General features: G+C 37.5%; 1 protein-coding gene across 3 annotated transcripts in view; it reads left to right on the top strand.

The window, feature by feature from the left end:
* The window catches only part of LRP2 (LDL receptor related protein 2), a 124,362-nt gene that overhangs the window by 66,020 nt on the left and 40,622 nt on the right, over positions 1 to 17,720 (top strand). For all 3 annotated transcript variants that reach the window (XM_014954693.1, XM_014954694.1, XM_014954692.1), the window contains exons 33-46: positions 2,838 to 2,981; positions 3,938 to 4,047; positions 5,079 to 5,256; positions 5,613 to 5,826; positions 6,283 to 6,522; positions 6,656 to 6,844; positions 7,933 to 8,853; positions 9,371 to 9,536; positions 10,357 to 10,515; positions 12,120 to 12,409; positions 13,717 to 13,920; positions 14,314 to 14,556; positions 15,648 to 15,773; positions 17,456 to 17,575. In XM_014954693.1, coding sequence (XP_014810179.1) covers positions 2,838 to 2,981; positions 3,938 to 4,047; positions 5,079 to 5,256; positions 5,613 to 5,826; positions 6,283 to 6,522; positions 6,656 to 6,844; positions 7,933 to 8,853; positions 9,371 to 9,536; positions 10,357 to 10,515; positions 12,120 to 12,409; positions 13,717 to 13,920; positions 14,314 to 14,556; positions 15,648 to 15,773; positions 17,456 to 17,575 — 3,304 coding nt within the window. The remainder of the gene's footprint in view (positions 1 to 2,837; positions 2,982 to 3,937; positions 4,048 to 5,078; positions 5,257 to 5,612; positions 5,827 to 6,282; positions 6,523 to 6,655; positions 6,845 to 7,932; positions 8,854 to 9,370; positions 9,537 to 10,356; positions 10,516 to 12,119; positions 12,410 to 13,716; positions 13,921 to 14,313; positions 14,557 to 15,647; positions 15,774 to 17,455; positions 17,576 to 17,720) is intronic.

Here is a 17,720-nt window from a genome sequence, read left to right as displayed (position 1 = left end):
TAATAGTTGATTATAATTGTTTTACTAAGCATTTTTAATGGTTGCCCTGAACTAAGAAATGACATGTGTTTCCCTAAGGCTAACTTGCCACAAAATATTCCCAATTTTTGCAGGGTGGACACTCAAAAAAAGTAAAATCTGTGGCAGTCAGGGAGATGGATGTGGTAGGAAATTGCTGATTCAGCAATATGTGTTCACTCTCCAAAAATTAAAAGCAGTTATTTGTTCAAGGAAAGCAGTGCTTAGGTCCTGGGACAGCATAATGGTAGATAAGGAGATTTCCGTATTTATTTTTTACAGTAACAGTTCACACTAACTTGTTACCTTTCATCCACACAAGATTTACTTTTTTTTCCCCCAACCCATTTCCCTTACCTTTTGCAGGTTTGAAGTAAAAATAAGTTTAAAAATCACTCATATTAAAGCCTTTTCTGTGTCAATCATTAAGGAATTATGATTTGTTTAATTATTTATCCTTTTAAAATTAGAATGTTTATTTCCCATGAAGTATTTAAGTAGACCTATTTAAGCAAACTTTTACTCAAGGAGCTAGAGAAACAGGAATCTATTTGACCCTTTGTGCAGTCTGAAAAAACGTTCTTGACAGACCTGAGCCAGCAGATACAGCTGACATTTACAGGAGGTCGAAAGGTTCTGTAGGAGGTTGTGAGCTGATCTATCCATTAACAGAGCTGGCAAGTGAACTGCCAGGTGCCTCTGCAGGCTGAGCACGGGTAAGCGATGGATTTCTGTTCGCTCTTGAGCTCCAGCCTGACAAATGCTGTGCCCCCTGTCTGTGCCCAGGACCTGCAGGGCTCGGGCTGCTGTTGCTCCCAAACAGAGCTGAGGCACCTGTGTCAGTCATGGCTCACTCTCTGAAAAAAAGGTAGTTCTCTAGTTTTTAGTGACAGAAGCATATTTGCCTACTTTCTTAATTTTAGCGCTTGTCCATTACTACAAGGCCCTCTTCCTTAACACCTTGTTTTCCCTCCAACCATTGTATGTTTGGTTTTCCTGGGATTTCTTTGCATAGTCTGTAATTTCACTGCCATTGTTGGCAACAGTTGAAGCTGTAGTTAGAGCTCAAGTGAGCATCCATCAACTTGTTCACCATGTCTGAAGCAAACTTGGGAAACAGAGGTAAATATCTGAATCTTCACTATTCTACTTGAAAAACACTTCTAAAGTACTTTTATCTTCAGCTGCCATGTTGCATAGGTTATTAGTTGTAAATATCACTAGTAGGCAGGAGAATTCTTAGCTGTCTTTAAAGTGCCTGTCATACTAGACACTGTTGTAAATATTCAATGTCCATCATGCTCTCAAAGTAGTTTATACACTACGAAAACTTATCCTTATTTCCTACTTTTTTCTGTATGCCTAGGGATTCAAGAACAGGTTAATTTGCAACTAGCATTACATTGTTAAGATTCAGCAAGTAGTGCTCTACCAGCGTCTGAGAAACTCTACCAGTTTAAGCCAGCAGTGAATTTGGCCTGGAGTTCTTGCTCAGATTTTTGCTACCTGATATGTTGATTCCTTTCTGAAGCACCATTTTCAGTTCTGCACTGAGATATCTAGACAGTATACCAGTATCATTGTAACAAAGCAATTAAGAATATGCACAGACCAAATAATCATTGGGTGCTTTTCCTAAAGCTGATTCTGCCTTGTTTCTGCTCTCAGATGGTAATTGCAACCTGTTCTCCTTTTATTACTGCCTGGGCCTGCTCTGTCTCTGCCTCTACCTCCTCCATTCCAGGACTGGGCTAGTGTTAGCTGCACAGCTTCTGTCTACAAAGCTCAGGCTCTAACGATGCACTGTACCTTCTATTCCTTCGAGCTGGCAGTGCCCCTCTGGCTTTCCAGCCACGTGCCAGAGCAGACAGACCTACTGTATTGGTTGCCTCAGTGAAGAACTGGGGTGGTGAGTCCCAGTGCTCCCTTGTGTGGGATCCTGCACCCCAGAGTGAGATCTTCCCAGGACAGTCCCAGCATGTATGCATCAGCGGAGGAGGAAGTAATTAGTGAGGAGAGAAAAACAAATTTCAACACTTGCACACAGCTCCTCTAACCCTACTGACCTCTTCTCCAAAAGGCTTAATAATGTGTGATACCTGCTGGTATTTCAATTCTGTGTTAATACCAGTTGTGAAAGATTCACGTGGTAATACTCAAGACTTCTGCAGAACTCCTGTAAAACTGACATAACCTGAAGAAAGCTCAGGAAGGCAGCTGTAGGAACCACTTCAGACCTTTATCTGGCTTATCTCTCTTTTTAGTGCTTGTTTATATCATACTGTACCATCACACGCTGCAGCGAATATCATGGAATCTGCAAGTCATAAGTTATCGTTTCAAGGGTTACCTTTATGAAGAAACCTGCAAGGATAATCTTAGTCTTCATTCTTGCTATTACAGCTTTTTATAAATTTGGTTCTTAGTTATTTATGCATGGAGAGAACACTGTTTTCCTTTAGTGGATTTCTGGTATATTCAAGATGGTTAACTGAGGTATCCTGGTAAAAATCTTTTGATAATGAAATACAAATTACAGAAGTGTGACTGTATATAGTTTAAATATATATATGGTTATTTTATTTCTGTCAATCAGGTGGTGGTTGGTGACCGGTAATGCCTCTTCACACTGGATAGTTATGAATTACAATAATATATTTACTGTGTTTATGCATTGAGCATATACAAATACATTTCTCTGCTGGATTTTCATTTTGCTAAGCAGAGATTGTAACATAAAGTAAGAGCTTATGTAGTTGGAATAGAACAGTGTTTTCTGCTCTTGATATTTTTTCACTTTTCTTATCTTTTTTTCCAAGGGTGAAATTCACAGAGTGAGGTCAGATGGAGCCAACAGGACAGTTTTTGCTCCAGCAGCTGTTATTGGTGCTCCTATTGGTCTGGCATTGGACTGGATATCTGCAAACCTCTATTACAGTAACCCAGGGACACAGTCAATTGAGGTATTTATTTTAGAGGGACAATTGGAAAGTAACAGCCTAGATTTTTCACTGCTATGTATACAGGTTGAAATTAGTAATATTTTTTTTTAGTGACAACTGAAATTAGATTTATCTTAAAATGCAAGCAGTCTGTAGGAAAATACAAACTTGGAGAGATAAACCTGAATTTGGGCATAGTAAAAAAGACTGAAAACAGTATATTCTGGGAATTTTATTTGTGTATAGGTATCTTCTTTCCTTTTTTCTTTTTTCCTCTTTTTTCTTTTTCCCTATTCAAATCATTAGGCTTCTGGTGTTTCACACACCACCTATCTGATCACTAGAGTTAGTGTTATCATTATTATTCTTACTTCAAATCAGTGATCCCAATGCAGTACCTCTGATAATAAAGGAATGTTGCCATTAAATGGAGTAGGATCCTCTCCCAAATGCTTTGATATCATACTACATGGCTTTCTGGAGACTAGCAGTCTGATGGTATGTGAAGCATAAAATTGCCATTTAGTGTAGGAAAACAGAGGATAAACAATATATCATACAGTAATGACTGTGAATAAGCCCAGTCATTAATGTCCTTGTCCCAAAAATAAATACATACTATTAACTTAAAATATTTATTTTAAATAAAATTGAATACTTTCTAAATCAACATTTCATCAACCTGTTCAGCCTGTAATACCTTCAAGATATTATAGAAGCTGAAAGATTAACTGTTTCTATACCTAGGATGCTTACTTGTTAATATAGGCAGTTTCTAAGCTGCAGCATCTCATTCAAGGGGTGCATGTTAGAGAAGGGGGATGGTTAGAGTAGATACACTGTGCTTTTTCTTCATAGTATTTGAGAGAGTCTTCTGCAGTTTCAACTCCCTGTGGATTTAAGCTTCCTTCCTTTAATTTGAAAAATCTATCATAAGTTCTATATTACATGCTCTGATGAGTTCAATGTTTGTATAGGTCCTGAAGCTACATGGTGATGTAATGTACAGGAAAACACTGATTACCAACGATGGCACCCCTCTGGGAGCTGGCACGCCGATTGGTTTGACAGTTGATCCAGCGAGAGGGTAAATTTCCAAAATTGCTGTGGTCTTTGCACATGAGTATACTCTAACCTTTTTTTTAATTTTTAGGGGTTTCAGCTTCCCTCCTGGATTTGACATGTTTTTTTTTATATTTGTGCAAAATTTATTTAGTGTTTTTAAATCCTAGAAAATAATTGCATGGCTTCATAAATTGTTGCATAGATATTCATTCTCCCAAATTTACCATATACTTTTACGGTAAAAATTTTTAATTAAAAAGTGTGTCAGAATATTATGACTGTGAAAAAAATCTCTGAAAAATGAAAACCCAGAGTAAAGAAAACTCTAAAGTCTTTCTTTATAATATCTTGTGATGTCTGTCTTGAGGCTTATCTATAGTAGAAAGACACACTACATGGTAAGAATGTCATATGTCAAACATCACAGCACTAAATATTACTTTCTCCCCAAAAGAGCTTTTTCTTTTTTCCCAACAGAGTACTCAAAGTTGCAATATGGTGCTTTTTTTTTAAAAAAAAAAAAAAAAAGTGACTTGTCAGGCTTTCAGATGAATTGATGCCTAACTTTTTGTCCCTAGCTGGGAGCCTGGCTGCCATGTGCCCTAGGTGTTCTTCAAAAACTGAGGCCAGAGCAGTGCACATATTCCCCAGAGCCAGATAATGGAATTCTGTTTTGTATCGATTTTTGAACTTGTAGTTTGAATTCTGAATTGGAACCAAACTTGCTGCTGAAACTTTCCAGCTATCTGTGAAACAGAATTATTCTCCTGCTTTCTTGTTATAGTCCTAATACTCTACTGAGTTTACCTGCTGTCGGTATTGTGGGATGATAGAGGGGAGGTTATGAATTTCTAAAAGTGATTTAACAGGCATTGTTCTCTTTTGCAAAAAACATCTCTTTTTCTCATGGCCTGGCTCAAAGTAATATCTGATCACCATGTGCTGAAGTATTTGGCTGACAAAAGGGATGGATTTAAGCACATGCTTAAGTGACTCTGGTCCATTGAGCTCTGTTATCAGCTTTGCTAACAGATGGGACAATGTGTGTTACAGGAAGCTGTACTGGACAGATCAGGGAACTGACAGTGGAGTCCCAGCAAAGATTGCCAGTGCAAACATGGATGGATCAGGAATACAAACCCTCTTCACTGGCAACCTTGACCATGTAGAGTTCATTACCATTGACATCAAGGAACAAAAGTTGTACTGGGCTGTCACAAGCACAGGAGTGGTAGGAGAGTCTTTTTAAATGATTGATTTTTTTTTTTTTTTACCTGTTCATCTGTCTCTGCCTGTGATTCACAGGAGTAATTCAGTTACTTTAGTTTACTCATATAACTGGGAGTTGCAGGACCGAGCAAAATAGAATAACTGTCTTACTAAATACCATTAGAAATATATGAGGAATGTGAATGAAAAACACAAAATCATTATTGGCATCATGCTGACCCTTTCCTTCCTACCTTGTACCTAAAATCTCATGCATGAAGAGATTTTAGTAGCATATGTTACATTTTAAGTTTGCGTTGTAACATTGAACTTCTACTATAAGAAATGTAATATTAAGCTTTAAAACTTATTTCTTAGATTGAGAAAGGCAATGTGGATGGTACAAATCGTGTGACTCTGGTGGTTCATCTTTCTCATCCGTGGGGAGTTGCTGTGTATGACACCTTTCTGTACTATACTGATCGAGATTATGAAGTTATTGAACGAGTTGACAAGTCCACTGGAGCAAACAAAGTAGTACTGAGAGATAATGTCCCACGACTGAAGTGCCTACGTGTGTATTACAGAGACAGTGAGTATTTGCAAAAGAGGTATTTCAAGATACCCAACTTGTGAAAACTTCCCTCTTTCAAAGGAGATGGTTTGATTAGACTTTCAGGAAAAGTGTGAGAGGCATTATACCTGGTTTTGGTAAAGAGATGTTCCACCATCCAGTTAAGGCATCTATTAGCATATGTAGTTTTACCAAAATGTAATTATTGTAATATTGACTAAATAACAATTTTTCTTACTTTGGCTTCAAATTTATATATTGTTTTTGTCTAATTCTTGGACCCATTGATCTTACATAACAAGAAACTGGCAAATCCATCACTAACACATGCTAAAATGTACAGTGTTGAAGATCTTTATTTTTTATCAGCTGGTTGTTAATACTATGCAAGTATATGAATTTGGTTATATATCTGTGGGAGTTTGTGATGATACAGTTCAGATTTTTATGTCTTGCTATGTGTGTCTTTCACAGATTCTGCTGGTTCTTCAAATGGCTGCAGTAACAATATTGGAGTTTGCCAGCAGCTTTGCCTGCCTGTACCTGGTGGATTATTCTCCTGTGCCTGTGCTACTGGCTTTCAGCTAAATCCTGATAACAGAACCTGTTCACCGTACAATTCATTTGTAATTGTTTCTATGCTTTCTGCAATTAAAGGATTTAGTTTAGAGACATCTGATCACTCTGAAGCCATGGTACCACTGGCAGGAAGAGGTATGTAGATATTATAGGAGGAAAAAATCTTGTCATGCCTAATATTTTGACATTTCTTGTTGGCATAGCACATGTTTTAAATAAGTTAGTTTGTATCAAAGAGAATTAATTATTGCTTTTCAAAATATTTCAGGACGAAACGCGCTTCATGTGGATGTTCACATGCCTTCTGGTTTCATTTACTGGTGTGACTTCAGTAGCACAGTTTCTTCTCAGAATGCAATCCGTAAAATTAAACCTGATGGTTCTTATTTTAGAAATGTTGTCACAAATGGAATCGGACGAAATGGCATCCGTGGCATTGCAATTGACTGGGTAGCAGGTACGCCTAGCTCAATGGAGGAGAATGTTATTCTTTACAGATCGTAAAATTTTCAGACTTATATAAATGGATCCTAATGGAACTATTTTGAATGGAAGTCCTATGATTCTAGCTTTTGTATCTATGGACTGATTTTAAAACAAGAGAAAGCAATGAATGGCTCTTATGTTTACATATATCTGTAAAAACAAAAGTTTATCAGAGTAGATGTATAGAACCTGTTCTCTTGTGGTGCTTTAATATTTGTTTTAGGTCTATGTGCATTCACAAGCAGCTGTTATCCAGTATACTCCTGTACTTTATTACCATACTGAAAAGCTTACCAGAGAAGAGTGCACAGAAGTTGTCTGATGACAAATAAGACAATAAGAAAGAAGCACCTTTCGTTTACCATCAGATTGCTGTGTACAAATCCTGTAAATTACAATGAAAAGTAAAGAAAGGAGAAATACTTTGTCATTGAACTTTAATTTCTCCATTTGCACTTCCTGTTCCTATTTAAACATATTAGAGATTAATTCAAATATTAACTCTTCAGAAATTGTTCATCAACTCGAAGTAGCTGACCGTTACTATTAATACCTTTATTTTATATGTAAATGTACTGTACATATGTTTAGCAAAAGTTCTTCTGTTGATTGATAGGCTTGTTGGGATGAGTTTTAGAATAATCATCTGCTGTATACAGTTAATTTAGGTACTCTATATAGTGCTGTGCCATGACATGGGTTTCAGTCATGTGTTGTAAAAGGTGAAGGGATAAGAGTATGGAAGGGCAAGCCAAAAGCTTAGATTAAAAAAAAAAAAAAAAGTACACCTAATGAACAACTGTAGTTAATGAACTTTTGATCTTATACCACTGCTTTTCCCATGGCAATCAATGAGGAATTAGAAATTAATTCACCATTGTCTGTTTGGATGGCGTCTTTCTAATTTCTCGATTTATGCTTCCAACTACTAAGATATTTATGGATTTTCATTTTAATGGTTTAGTATTTTATCAGCTCCTGTTTCTCAGGTGTGCATGCTATATGTTAACTTTCCTTTTTGTTGTTCTGCTTTGTTTTTTTTTTCTTCTTTAAATACAGGAAATCTTTATTTTACAAATGCATTCCTGACAGAGACTTTCATAGAAGTTTTGCGTTTAAACACAACTTATCGCCGTGTTCTGCTTAAAACTACCATAGATATGCCAAGGCACATAGTAGTCGACCCAAAAAACAGATATCTGTTCTGGGCAGATTACGGGCAAAATCCGAAAATTGAACGTGCATTTCTTGACTGCACCAACAGAACGGTTCTTGTGTCTGAGGGCATCGTCACACCTCGTGGATTGGCCATAGATCACAGCAACGGCTACATTTACTGGGTGGATGATTCCTTAGATATGATTGCGAGAATTCAGCCTGATGGTGGTGATGTTGAAATTGTGCGTTATGGCAGTCGCTACCCAACTCCCTATGGCATCACTGTCTTTGGAAATTCTATGATCTGGGTGGATCGGAACCTGAAAAAAGTCTTCCAAGCCAGCAAGGAGCCAGGCAATACTGAGCAGCCAACAGTAATACGAGACAACATTAATTGGCTAAGGGATGTTACCATTTACAACAGCCATTTCCAGTCACTTTCACCCCTTGATGTCAACAACAATCCTTGTCTGGACAACAACGGAGGCTGTTCTCATCTGTGTTTTGCCCTGCCTGACACACAGACACCCAAATGTGGTTGTGCCTTTGGAACACTGGGCAGTGATGGCAAGAGGTGTTCCATTTCAACTGACGATTACCTGATTTTTGCTCTTGAGAATGCCCTCAGAAGTATCCACCTTGATCCTGAAAATCATAGTCCTCCCTTCCGCACAGTCAATGTGTTAAGAACTGCAGTGGCCCTGGATTTTGACAGCATAAACAACCGAATATATTTTACACAAAGTTTTCCTTCAGGGACAGGGAGAATCAGTTATGTTAGTATTTATTCAGGACTTGGCTCTCCAACAGTAGTTGCATCTGGTAAGTGCACTGAAATGTGATACAAAGTAATTGGATATTCAAAAAAATGGATTGCAGTGCCTAGCACTATCTCAGCAGGTATTTTTATGCTAATGGTCAAGGTAGACTATTTGGTTAAAATGTCTGATGAAATGCTCCTTTTGACTCTTTTTCTCATTTTTTTCCTCTTCTGAGGCTGTTATGTCACCTTGATCACAATGAAATGGAAATATAAAACTGGTTAAATATTACTAGATATATAAAATTATATGTAAGAAATTAAAATTTAATGTTATGGAGTGAGGACAGCAACCAGAACTTAGGGCTATGTGAGGAAAAGATCTTTGTAACTCTCCTGCACGCACAAGACTGAGTCCTAAGTATTAGGTCTACAGTATTTTAAATGGACCAATTTGCATTGATACCGATGACATTTCAAAGAGATGTTTGGTGCTGCCACATTAGAATAGGTGAAGAGTATGGCATTATCTCAGGAAACTGTAATGAACTTGTGTGTATTTGCTTGCATGTGTCTAAGACCTGGGGACTCCAGATGGCATAGCCTTTGACTGGATCAACAACAGAGTTTACTACAGTGACTACCTCAATCAGACTATCAGCTCAATGGCTGTGGATGGATCTAACCGCACAGTGATTGCCCGGGTTCCACGACCAAGAGCTGTTGTATTAGACCCCTGCAGAGGGTATGTGTTGCACTTTGTATACTTTATATTGACTGAAGGTGAAACTACAATTTAGATGTTAACAGACTGCCAGATAATTCCTGTTTTGAGCCCTAAGTTCCAGCTGTGTATAACCATCCCAGATCTAACTCTTTAGTTTTGTTTTGTAAGCTGGTCTCAGGATCACAGATTTGATTTTTCTTCTGAGATTTTTAGAACATTTGTGAATGAGCCTCCACTTAGTGAGGGTGGGAGCCAGGTATTGGGGGTAAATGAGGGCAATGTTGAAAGCAGGTGTTTTTGTCAAGCAACTAACCATCCTCCATTTGCTGTGCAATGCAGAAAAAGGGTATTTGTTGAAACCAAGATTTCTTCAAGAATATCATATAATAATCAGGTGGCACTGCCAAGAGATCTCTCTATTTAGAGTCTTTTATAATCTTTCGCTTTTTCTGTGTATTTCCTGAGTGCCTCAGAAGAATTACTGTTTCATTATCAAAACATTCCCTGAGAGTTCGGGGGCATTGCAGTGTTTTACTGTATTTCTAATTTCATTACTAATTATACTGTATTTCAAATTAAGAAAGATAAGAAAGAGATTAATTGACTTTACTGGATTGTCATAGGAGCTGGAAAAGCTTTTCTCAAGTTCTCTCCAGTGGATCCCTGCTAGCAAATTTCTTTGTCAATGTGGGCCAAAATAGGGGAAGAAGTTCCTTTCCACTAGTTTTGCGCTACATGCTTCAGTGGAGGACACCAGGGTGGAAATACCCTGGAGCAGATAAGAACTTAATGAATTTTATTTGCTGAAAATAAAACCTTATAATCATATTATTGACAGATATATGTACTGGACTGACTGGAGTTCAAATGCAAAGATAGAACGAGCTACACTTGGAGGAAACTTCAGAACACCTATTGTGAGCACCAATTTGGTATGGCCAAATGGACTTACCCTGGACTATGAAGAACAGCAGCTATACTGGGCTGATGCAAATCTGTATGTATTGATAACACACTTGTGTGTACACATCTACTAGCAGGAAATAAATCGGCATGTATGATGTCTTTAGTCCCACAGCTTCCTTACCCTTACCCTCCATAGAGCCATTCTGGGATTCTTATTAGGTCCTTCTCAGATGATTGTGTGTGAAAGATACCACAGCCTCTTAGAAAATTGTTCTGTTCCATTGACATTGAATAAACACCACTCCACTTGTTAGGCATCATGCCTTTATAGGTAAGCATACACACTGTGCTACCTCTGTCTGCTCTTTAGAGGGAGGGTATTAGGAGCTGTGCAGTTGAATGATGCCATACTTGATGGAGCACAGACAACATGAAGTGTGTTATTTCTGTCAGTAAGTGGTTGCAGCCTTGCCATGTGAACATTACAGTGTGACTGAACAGCAAGATGCTGGAAGATAGAAGCAAGGAACAGCCTTTTCCTGTGCTTGCTCTTGTTCTACTATCTTCAACTTGCTGACAGTATCTCGTCTCATTTTAGCATTTACTTGTATCTTGATGTCTTTCTGTCAAGCTCTTTCTCTTCCTTTGAATAACCCCATCTATTACTTGTTAATTTTTCTCATTATCCTCATTGCAAATAACTTTTGAACATCCCCATTTTTTCTTCTCTCATGCTTTATTCTAGTATGGTCTGCCTCTCTCAGACAGGAATCTGTGTGGTAAAAGGAACCTTTAACATTTATCATTGTTTTATAAACAATGCTTAGAAATAATGTCCTTGCATGAATAGTGCATATTGAGTCTCCTGGCATCAACTTGTCTTCTCTTGCTCCCCCACTGACCTTTGCTGAAGTAGTCATTAAGGGTGGGAATGGCTGAAGGGGAGAAGCAGTGACGAGGTGGTTGTGGGTCAGTACTACTGTCTGTGTGAGTAAAAAATAGTTCACGTACAGCAGAACATGTCTATCACAGAATTTGGAGTTGAACCCTGATTTTCTGGGGCTCCTTTAAGTCTTGTTTGTCGGAATTTTGTTTATCATTGTAAACGCTGTTCCTAAGGTAGAATCAACATTGAAAGAAGAAAAGTTTATCATGCACTATGTATTTGTGGCTATTGGATGTTTTATGTGTTATATATTAGAACTGGTTTTCCCTTCTCTTGTGTGAGAAGTAGTAGAAAATGCATGTTTATAGTCTCATGAATTTGCTAGTATTGCCTGATTGGGTAAATTTGCAACTGCAGAAGATAAAACTGAAATGAAAACACGTCCCATTTTATGGGACTGTTGGTTTTTTCCTAGTAAAAGAAGTCATTAGCATCATACCCATTCCAAAAGTGTATTCTGTCATGAAGTTTTGCATTCATTTTAGCTCTCAGTACTGTAGTTGTTTAGACATTTTAATCTTCAGCCTGATTACTTCCAGTACATTATTGTGTCAATATTACAGAGCTGCTACTCTGCATCACTATTGAAGCCACAGACTGAAATATTTGAGATTTTTAACTCATTAACCGCACCCTACATATTGGTGCACATTACTGAAATGGGGGATACTAGTTGCCGGACTAATTAAGACATTGCTTTATGCGGAGGTTCCTTCTTTTAAGATGTAATCATTTCTTTGTAATTTTAGGCAGAAGATTGAGCGATGCACTCTCACTGGTACAAACCGTGAGGTAATTGTTAGCACTGCTCTGCATCCATTTGCAATGACATTGTTTGATCAGCACATTTATTGGACAGACTGGAACACACGAAGCATTTACCGAGCTAATAAGTATGATGGTTCAGATCAGATTGTAATGATCACGAGTCTTCCACAAAGACCAATGGATATTCATGTCTGGGCAAAAAGTAAGCAGCAGCAGTGTACCAACCCCTGCAACCAGTTCAATGGTGGCTGCAGTCACATCTGTGCACCAGGTAAGCTGTCATGCTTGATGACTGTAAGTTATTAGTGTTGCCTGTATTAGAATTCATAGTATAACAATCACATGGGGACAGCTGAAATATTTCTTAGTCTTCCTAAATATTTAATATTTGTTTTATTTATAAATGCAATCAAAATGATTCACATTCAAGGTCATGATATTTTGCCAGTCACCTGAGGGTTGTGTCCTCAAAAACAAAAATTATGGGTTTCCCTAAACATTGTTTTCTGGGGTTTTGACTTTTTTTCCTCTGGGATGAGACAGAAAGTGAGCTCTGCAGCATATGGTTACCTTAGGAATACATACTGATGCTCTGTGTACTGAACAGATCTTTCATATGACATCTTTAAAAATTTTTTATGGTCACTATTTATTTATCACATCACATTATATTATGAAGTCTTTCCCTAATGATTAATTTCCAAAATAAATGTTTCTACTGCCTCATTTTAAATGTTGTACAATTACTAAGAATATAGCACAAATTGATTTCTATCTACACTGTGGAGCAGGTGTCCTTTTGAGTCACAGACTCCAGAAACATACTCTGTATCATCAGCTGCATATTGTGTTGAGACCTGAGTGACATATGTATCCCATCTCATATCTCTCCTTGTGCATGTGTAAGGAGAGAGTCAAAGTGCTGTAACATGTCACCAGTCCAGACGGCCAGGAAACAAGAACGTCAGTATACCCCAAAAAACATGCCTATTACAGAGCTGTTTCGTGTGTTGTGGATTTTTAAAAGTTATGATTCTTGACTTTGAAAAATTCATTCAGTGCCTGCTTTCACTTGTAGCATCTTAAAGACCTTTGAAAATCTGTCCTGCTTGAAAACAACTCAAACTTCTCATTGATTTTGAGAAAAGCAGTTAGTCTACTGCAAGTGGTTTTAAAAACTCTGTTTTGATTTTAAGGGACATAGACTCAGCTGGTGTAACTGATATTTAAAAGTATCAGATGCCATCTTGCTGCCACCTGAAAACTATTTGGACAACAAGCAAATATTAAGATGCTCCAAATTCTGGCCTCAGTTCCTTTAGGGAACTCTGAAACAACTCTTTTGGGTTTTAATGGCTTTAGGTTTCCTTAACTGAGATAAAAATCTGGCTAAGTCACCACTCTTCTATCTAAGCAGATAGACCTTACAGAAATGAGAATTTTATTACCTTTTCCAGTGTTACAGCTGTGAACAGTTTCATAGAACTCTATGTAAAGCATCGATGTTAAATTTGTTTCTTTTTTTTGTCTCCTTTTTTCATTTTGTTTTATTTTTTATACTGTCAAACTTAAATTTAGGTCCAGCTGGTGCAGAATGTCAGTGCCCCTCTGAAGGTCGCTGGTATTTAGCCAATAATAACAAGCACTGTATTGTGGATAACGGTACCAGGTGTGACACTGGTTTCTTCACATGCCTTAATGGGCAGTGCATCTCTGAGAGATGGAAATGCGACAATGACAATGACTGTGGGGATGGCAGTGATGAGCTGGAAAGTGTGTGTGGTAAGCGTTTAAAATAACTATGAGAAAGTGATGCATACTCTGTCTTGCCTGCACTGTGTTCTCTATCACTTTTACGGCTTTACGATCATGGATCTTATGGCTGTAGTTGGAAAAGGATCCCTTGCTTGCTCACAGACTTGAGCTCTGAATGGCTACTGATTTGCTCTAGAATCCAAAAGCACTTGGATTTTTATCCTGTATAGCCAATTTCTTCTTTGTTTAATTCAAATATGTATTTTACTTTTCATGCAGTCCGTTTTGCAGCTGTGTTTGCCCTGGCAGGTAAAAATACTGTGATTTTTACTTGTTATTTTGTCAGAGCACTTAGATTACGTTACCCGTGTATATTCTTTTTTAAAATTGTTATTTATTTATTTTATTTATTTGCTTCAGCATTCCATACTTGTCAGCCAACAGCTTTTACCTGTGGTAACGGGCGGTGCGTGCCCTATCACTACCGCTGCGATCACTACAATGACTGTGGAGATAACAGTGACGAGGCTGGCTGCCTGTTCCGGACCTGTGACTCCCACACAGAATTCACCTGCAATAACGGCCGGTGTATATCTCTCCAGTACGTCTGCAACGGAGTAAACAACTGTTACGATAACGGCACATCAGATGAGAGGAATTGCCGTAAGTTTAGCCTAATTACCTACTGCCTATTTGAGTCTGACTCTTTACACCAAAGAGGAGGCAAAATGTGTTTGTGTAAGAAGAATTATGACAAAATCAGCAAAGAGGATAAAAGATTTCTTTATTTACATTACAGGTTCTGTTTTGTGTAATTTGAAGCAAGCAAAATTGTTAAAAGATATTCCGGAGTACCCTAATATGTTACGTAATAACTATTGCTTTAAATGGGCTGCCTTGACGCAACGAATGCTCATGTAGTGCTTAATGTTAGGTCTTGTGAATAATGCCATGGATTTAAAAAAGATTATTTCAGATGAATTGGATGCAGTGTTTATATTTTTGCAGGATTAGCCTGGAGTTTGACAGCGAGTTTTTACTTTGTGTCACGCTATGTTAAATATACACTCCTGATGACTAAATCTAGTATATTGCGACTCATCTACAGACACAGTTTATATTTATTCTGTTTAAAATTATATGCCTTATTGCTCTCCGAAAGTTATCAGTTATGTTTGTTTTCCTTAAGATGTAAAATGTGATTAGTTCAATATTGACTACTATTGCAGTAGTCAAACTAATCATGTCTTTGCACTGTTTGCATTTTTCAGTGGAAATTTATATTTGGAGTTAGAGAAATTGATGAAAGTGTATTTATGGATTTTTTTTTTTTACATTTTTGTGTGCTCACAAATTACTATTTTTTAAAACATAATATTTGTGACATTTTTATTCTCAGTGAAATCTGAATATTTGACATTCCTGGTCTATTAGTCATTTGTGTTTGGCCTGACGATTCATAAAGTACCAGCTGACTGCAAATGCAGGCGTTACAGTGTGAATAAGTCAGTTTACATTCTCTTACCCCTAGGTATTGGCGTGTGCTTCTTCGGTTGTGTTTTTGCGAGGTTTTTGTCAATAAAAGCAGTTGTCTAGTTGTTTCCATACAACACAAAAAGTATGAGTTCACTTTAGCAAGTGAGTTACATGGGATTCTTGTTAACAATGTTATGTATCTTTCAATGTGATACAGCATAATGGTGTTAAAAAAAAGCTCTAAAGAACTTTTGCTTTTTTTTCCTCCCTCCTTAAAGCGGAGCGCACTTGCCAGTCTGGTTTTACAAAATGTCAAAGCACAAATATTTGCATTCCTCGAACATATTTGTGTGATGGTGATAATGACTGTGGAGATATGAGTGATGAGAGCCCTACTCACTGTGGTAAGTTATTAGGGCCTCAGCTACTTTTCTTGTACTTCAGTAATTTATTCCACCACTCTTTACCTTTAACATAACTCCAACTGTTCTCAAAACATCTACTCATGTAACATAAAATAATTTTTAGACAAATACATTGTATTATTAGCTCTCAGTTATCTAAACCATGCTTTTACCTAATAAAAAAGGTCAATTTTTTTGCATCATTTTTACACAGCATTTGAGAGATCATTCCTTTTGCTTATTCTGCTCTCTATCCTTTATGGTTTTACAGTGTAATTGGCACTTAACTATTATTATTATTATATTAAGAATATTTTTCCTTCTAATCAAGTGAAGTTGTATGCAATCTCAATTGTGATTTCTTTTAGCTGTTTCGTGTAGTTATGTATGGCTTAGCATATGAGTCATTCATTGTAGCTTCCAGTTAGTGCATAAAAGTATTTAGTTTTCATTCAGCCTTGATTACAAACCAGTTTATCTTTGATAGAACAGACATTTGTATTAGGTAATAGTTAGGTAGTACTTAGGTAGTACTTTTCCCATATAAAATGGTTTGGATCAGTTTGTAAAACATAATGGAGATTTTCAGATAATGATTTATTTTTAGTATTGCCTGAGTGGATTATTTTTGCTTTTTCTAGTTTTCCTAAAGGTACCTGCCTTGAACTAACTATGCCATATTTTTTCTAAAATATGGTTCAGTTTTTCTAGCCAGAACATGGCCACTTTCATCTATGGATGTATCAAAAATATGTGGCTATATATATGACATAGTGAGTCTTGTGCTGCTCGTGAAAGGTGTGCTTTGTCCCTTCTACTGTTTGTGTCCCAGCAGCACTGCTGATTTACTTAAATTGAGAAGTGGTGAAGGGCAAGAAAGAGGGAGAGAAAGGGAGAAGGGGAGATGAAAGAATCCCCAAGACATTAATGAGCAATGTGTTAATGGCCTTTGATTTCCATCATTAAAGACACACAGAAGAGCAAGTTAAAAGGCCAGACTGTGTCCCTTCTTGCTAGCTTGAAACCATTAGATGGTACAGGAAATTAGCGGTAACTACTGAAGAAACTATCAAACCCACTATAAACCCCCATCAAGGGGGCTCAGCCAAAGTGCAGAAGCAATATTTGCAGCGTGCTTAGCTGAAACTGCTCAGTGTTACAGTTTGTTCTTCACTACCTTTAAGAAAAGATTCCAACCTGCAAGTGAAGAAAAATTGGTGGAAGAAAAAGGGAAGCATTATTTACCATGAGATATTACTTCCTTACTGCACATTTTGCTTCCTTGTAAAGCATGGAGTGTGCTACTGCCTGGTTTGGGCACTGGAGAAATGAGTATATTGGACTGTGCATTTTCTTGTGCACAAATCTCAAGTATAAACATAGAACATATCTACATCTGCTGCATGCAGTCCTATTTCCAGGGCAAATTTTGTCTACTTACTAGCTGATGTGTATATCCAAGGAGAGAATTAAGCCCATTTTTTGCATAAAAAGATCAAGCTAGTTTGTATGATGAAGTCTTTGCAGGTAGGCTGTGAAAAGACATCCTTCCTAGCATAACTTTTTCTCTTTCTTTTTTTGGGATCTGTAATATTTTTGCATAACATGGACTCAAAAGCAACTTAAAACAAGTTGGAAAGGTAACAGAAAGAAAGAAGTCATACATAGGTTTTTTCTTCCAGTCTCACTGACTTGCACAAATAGTGAGTTTCGTTGTACATCGGGACGTTGTATTCCTGCTCATTGGTACTGTGATCAAGGAATAGACTGTGCTGATGGCTCTGATGAACCTGCCTCTTGTGGTAAGTTTACACTCAGAAGATACAACACTATGGGTTACAGGGAGTCAGTAGTTTCTCTTGTAGACAGCAGCTTGAGTCCAGATGAGGTGGAAAACAAATATCTTCTGAGGTTTATTCACTGACTCTAAATAAGCTGAGCACAGAA

This window comes from Calidris pugnax, unplaced genomic scaffold, assembly GCF_001431845.1.
Source record: "Calidris pugnax isolate Ruff unplaced genomic scaffold, ASM143184v1 scaffold103, whole genome shotgun sequence".
NCBI lineage: Eukaryota > Metazoa > Chordata > Aves > Charadriiformes > Scolopacidae > Calidris > Calidris pugnax.
The sequence above is the reverse complement of the archived record's forward strand: the minus strand, read 5'-3'. Positions and strand labels throughout refer to the sequence as shown.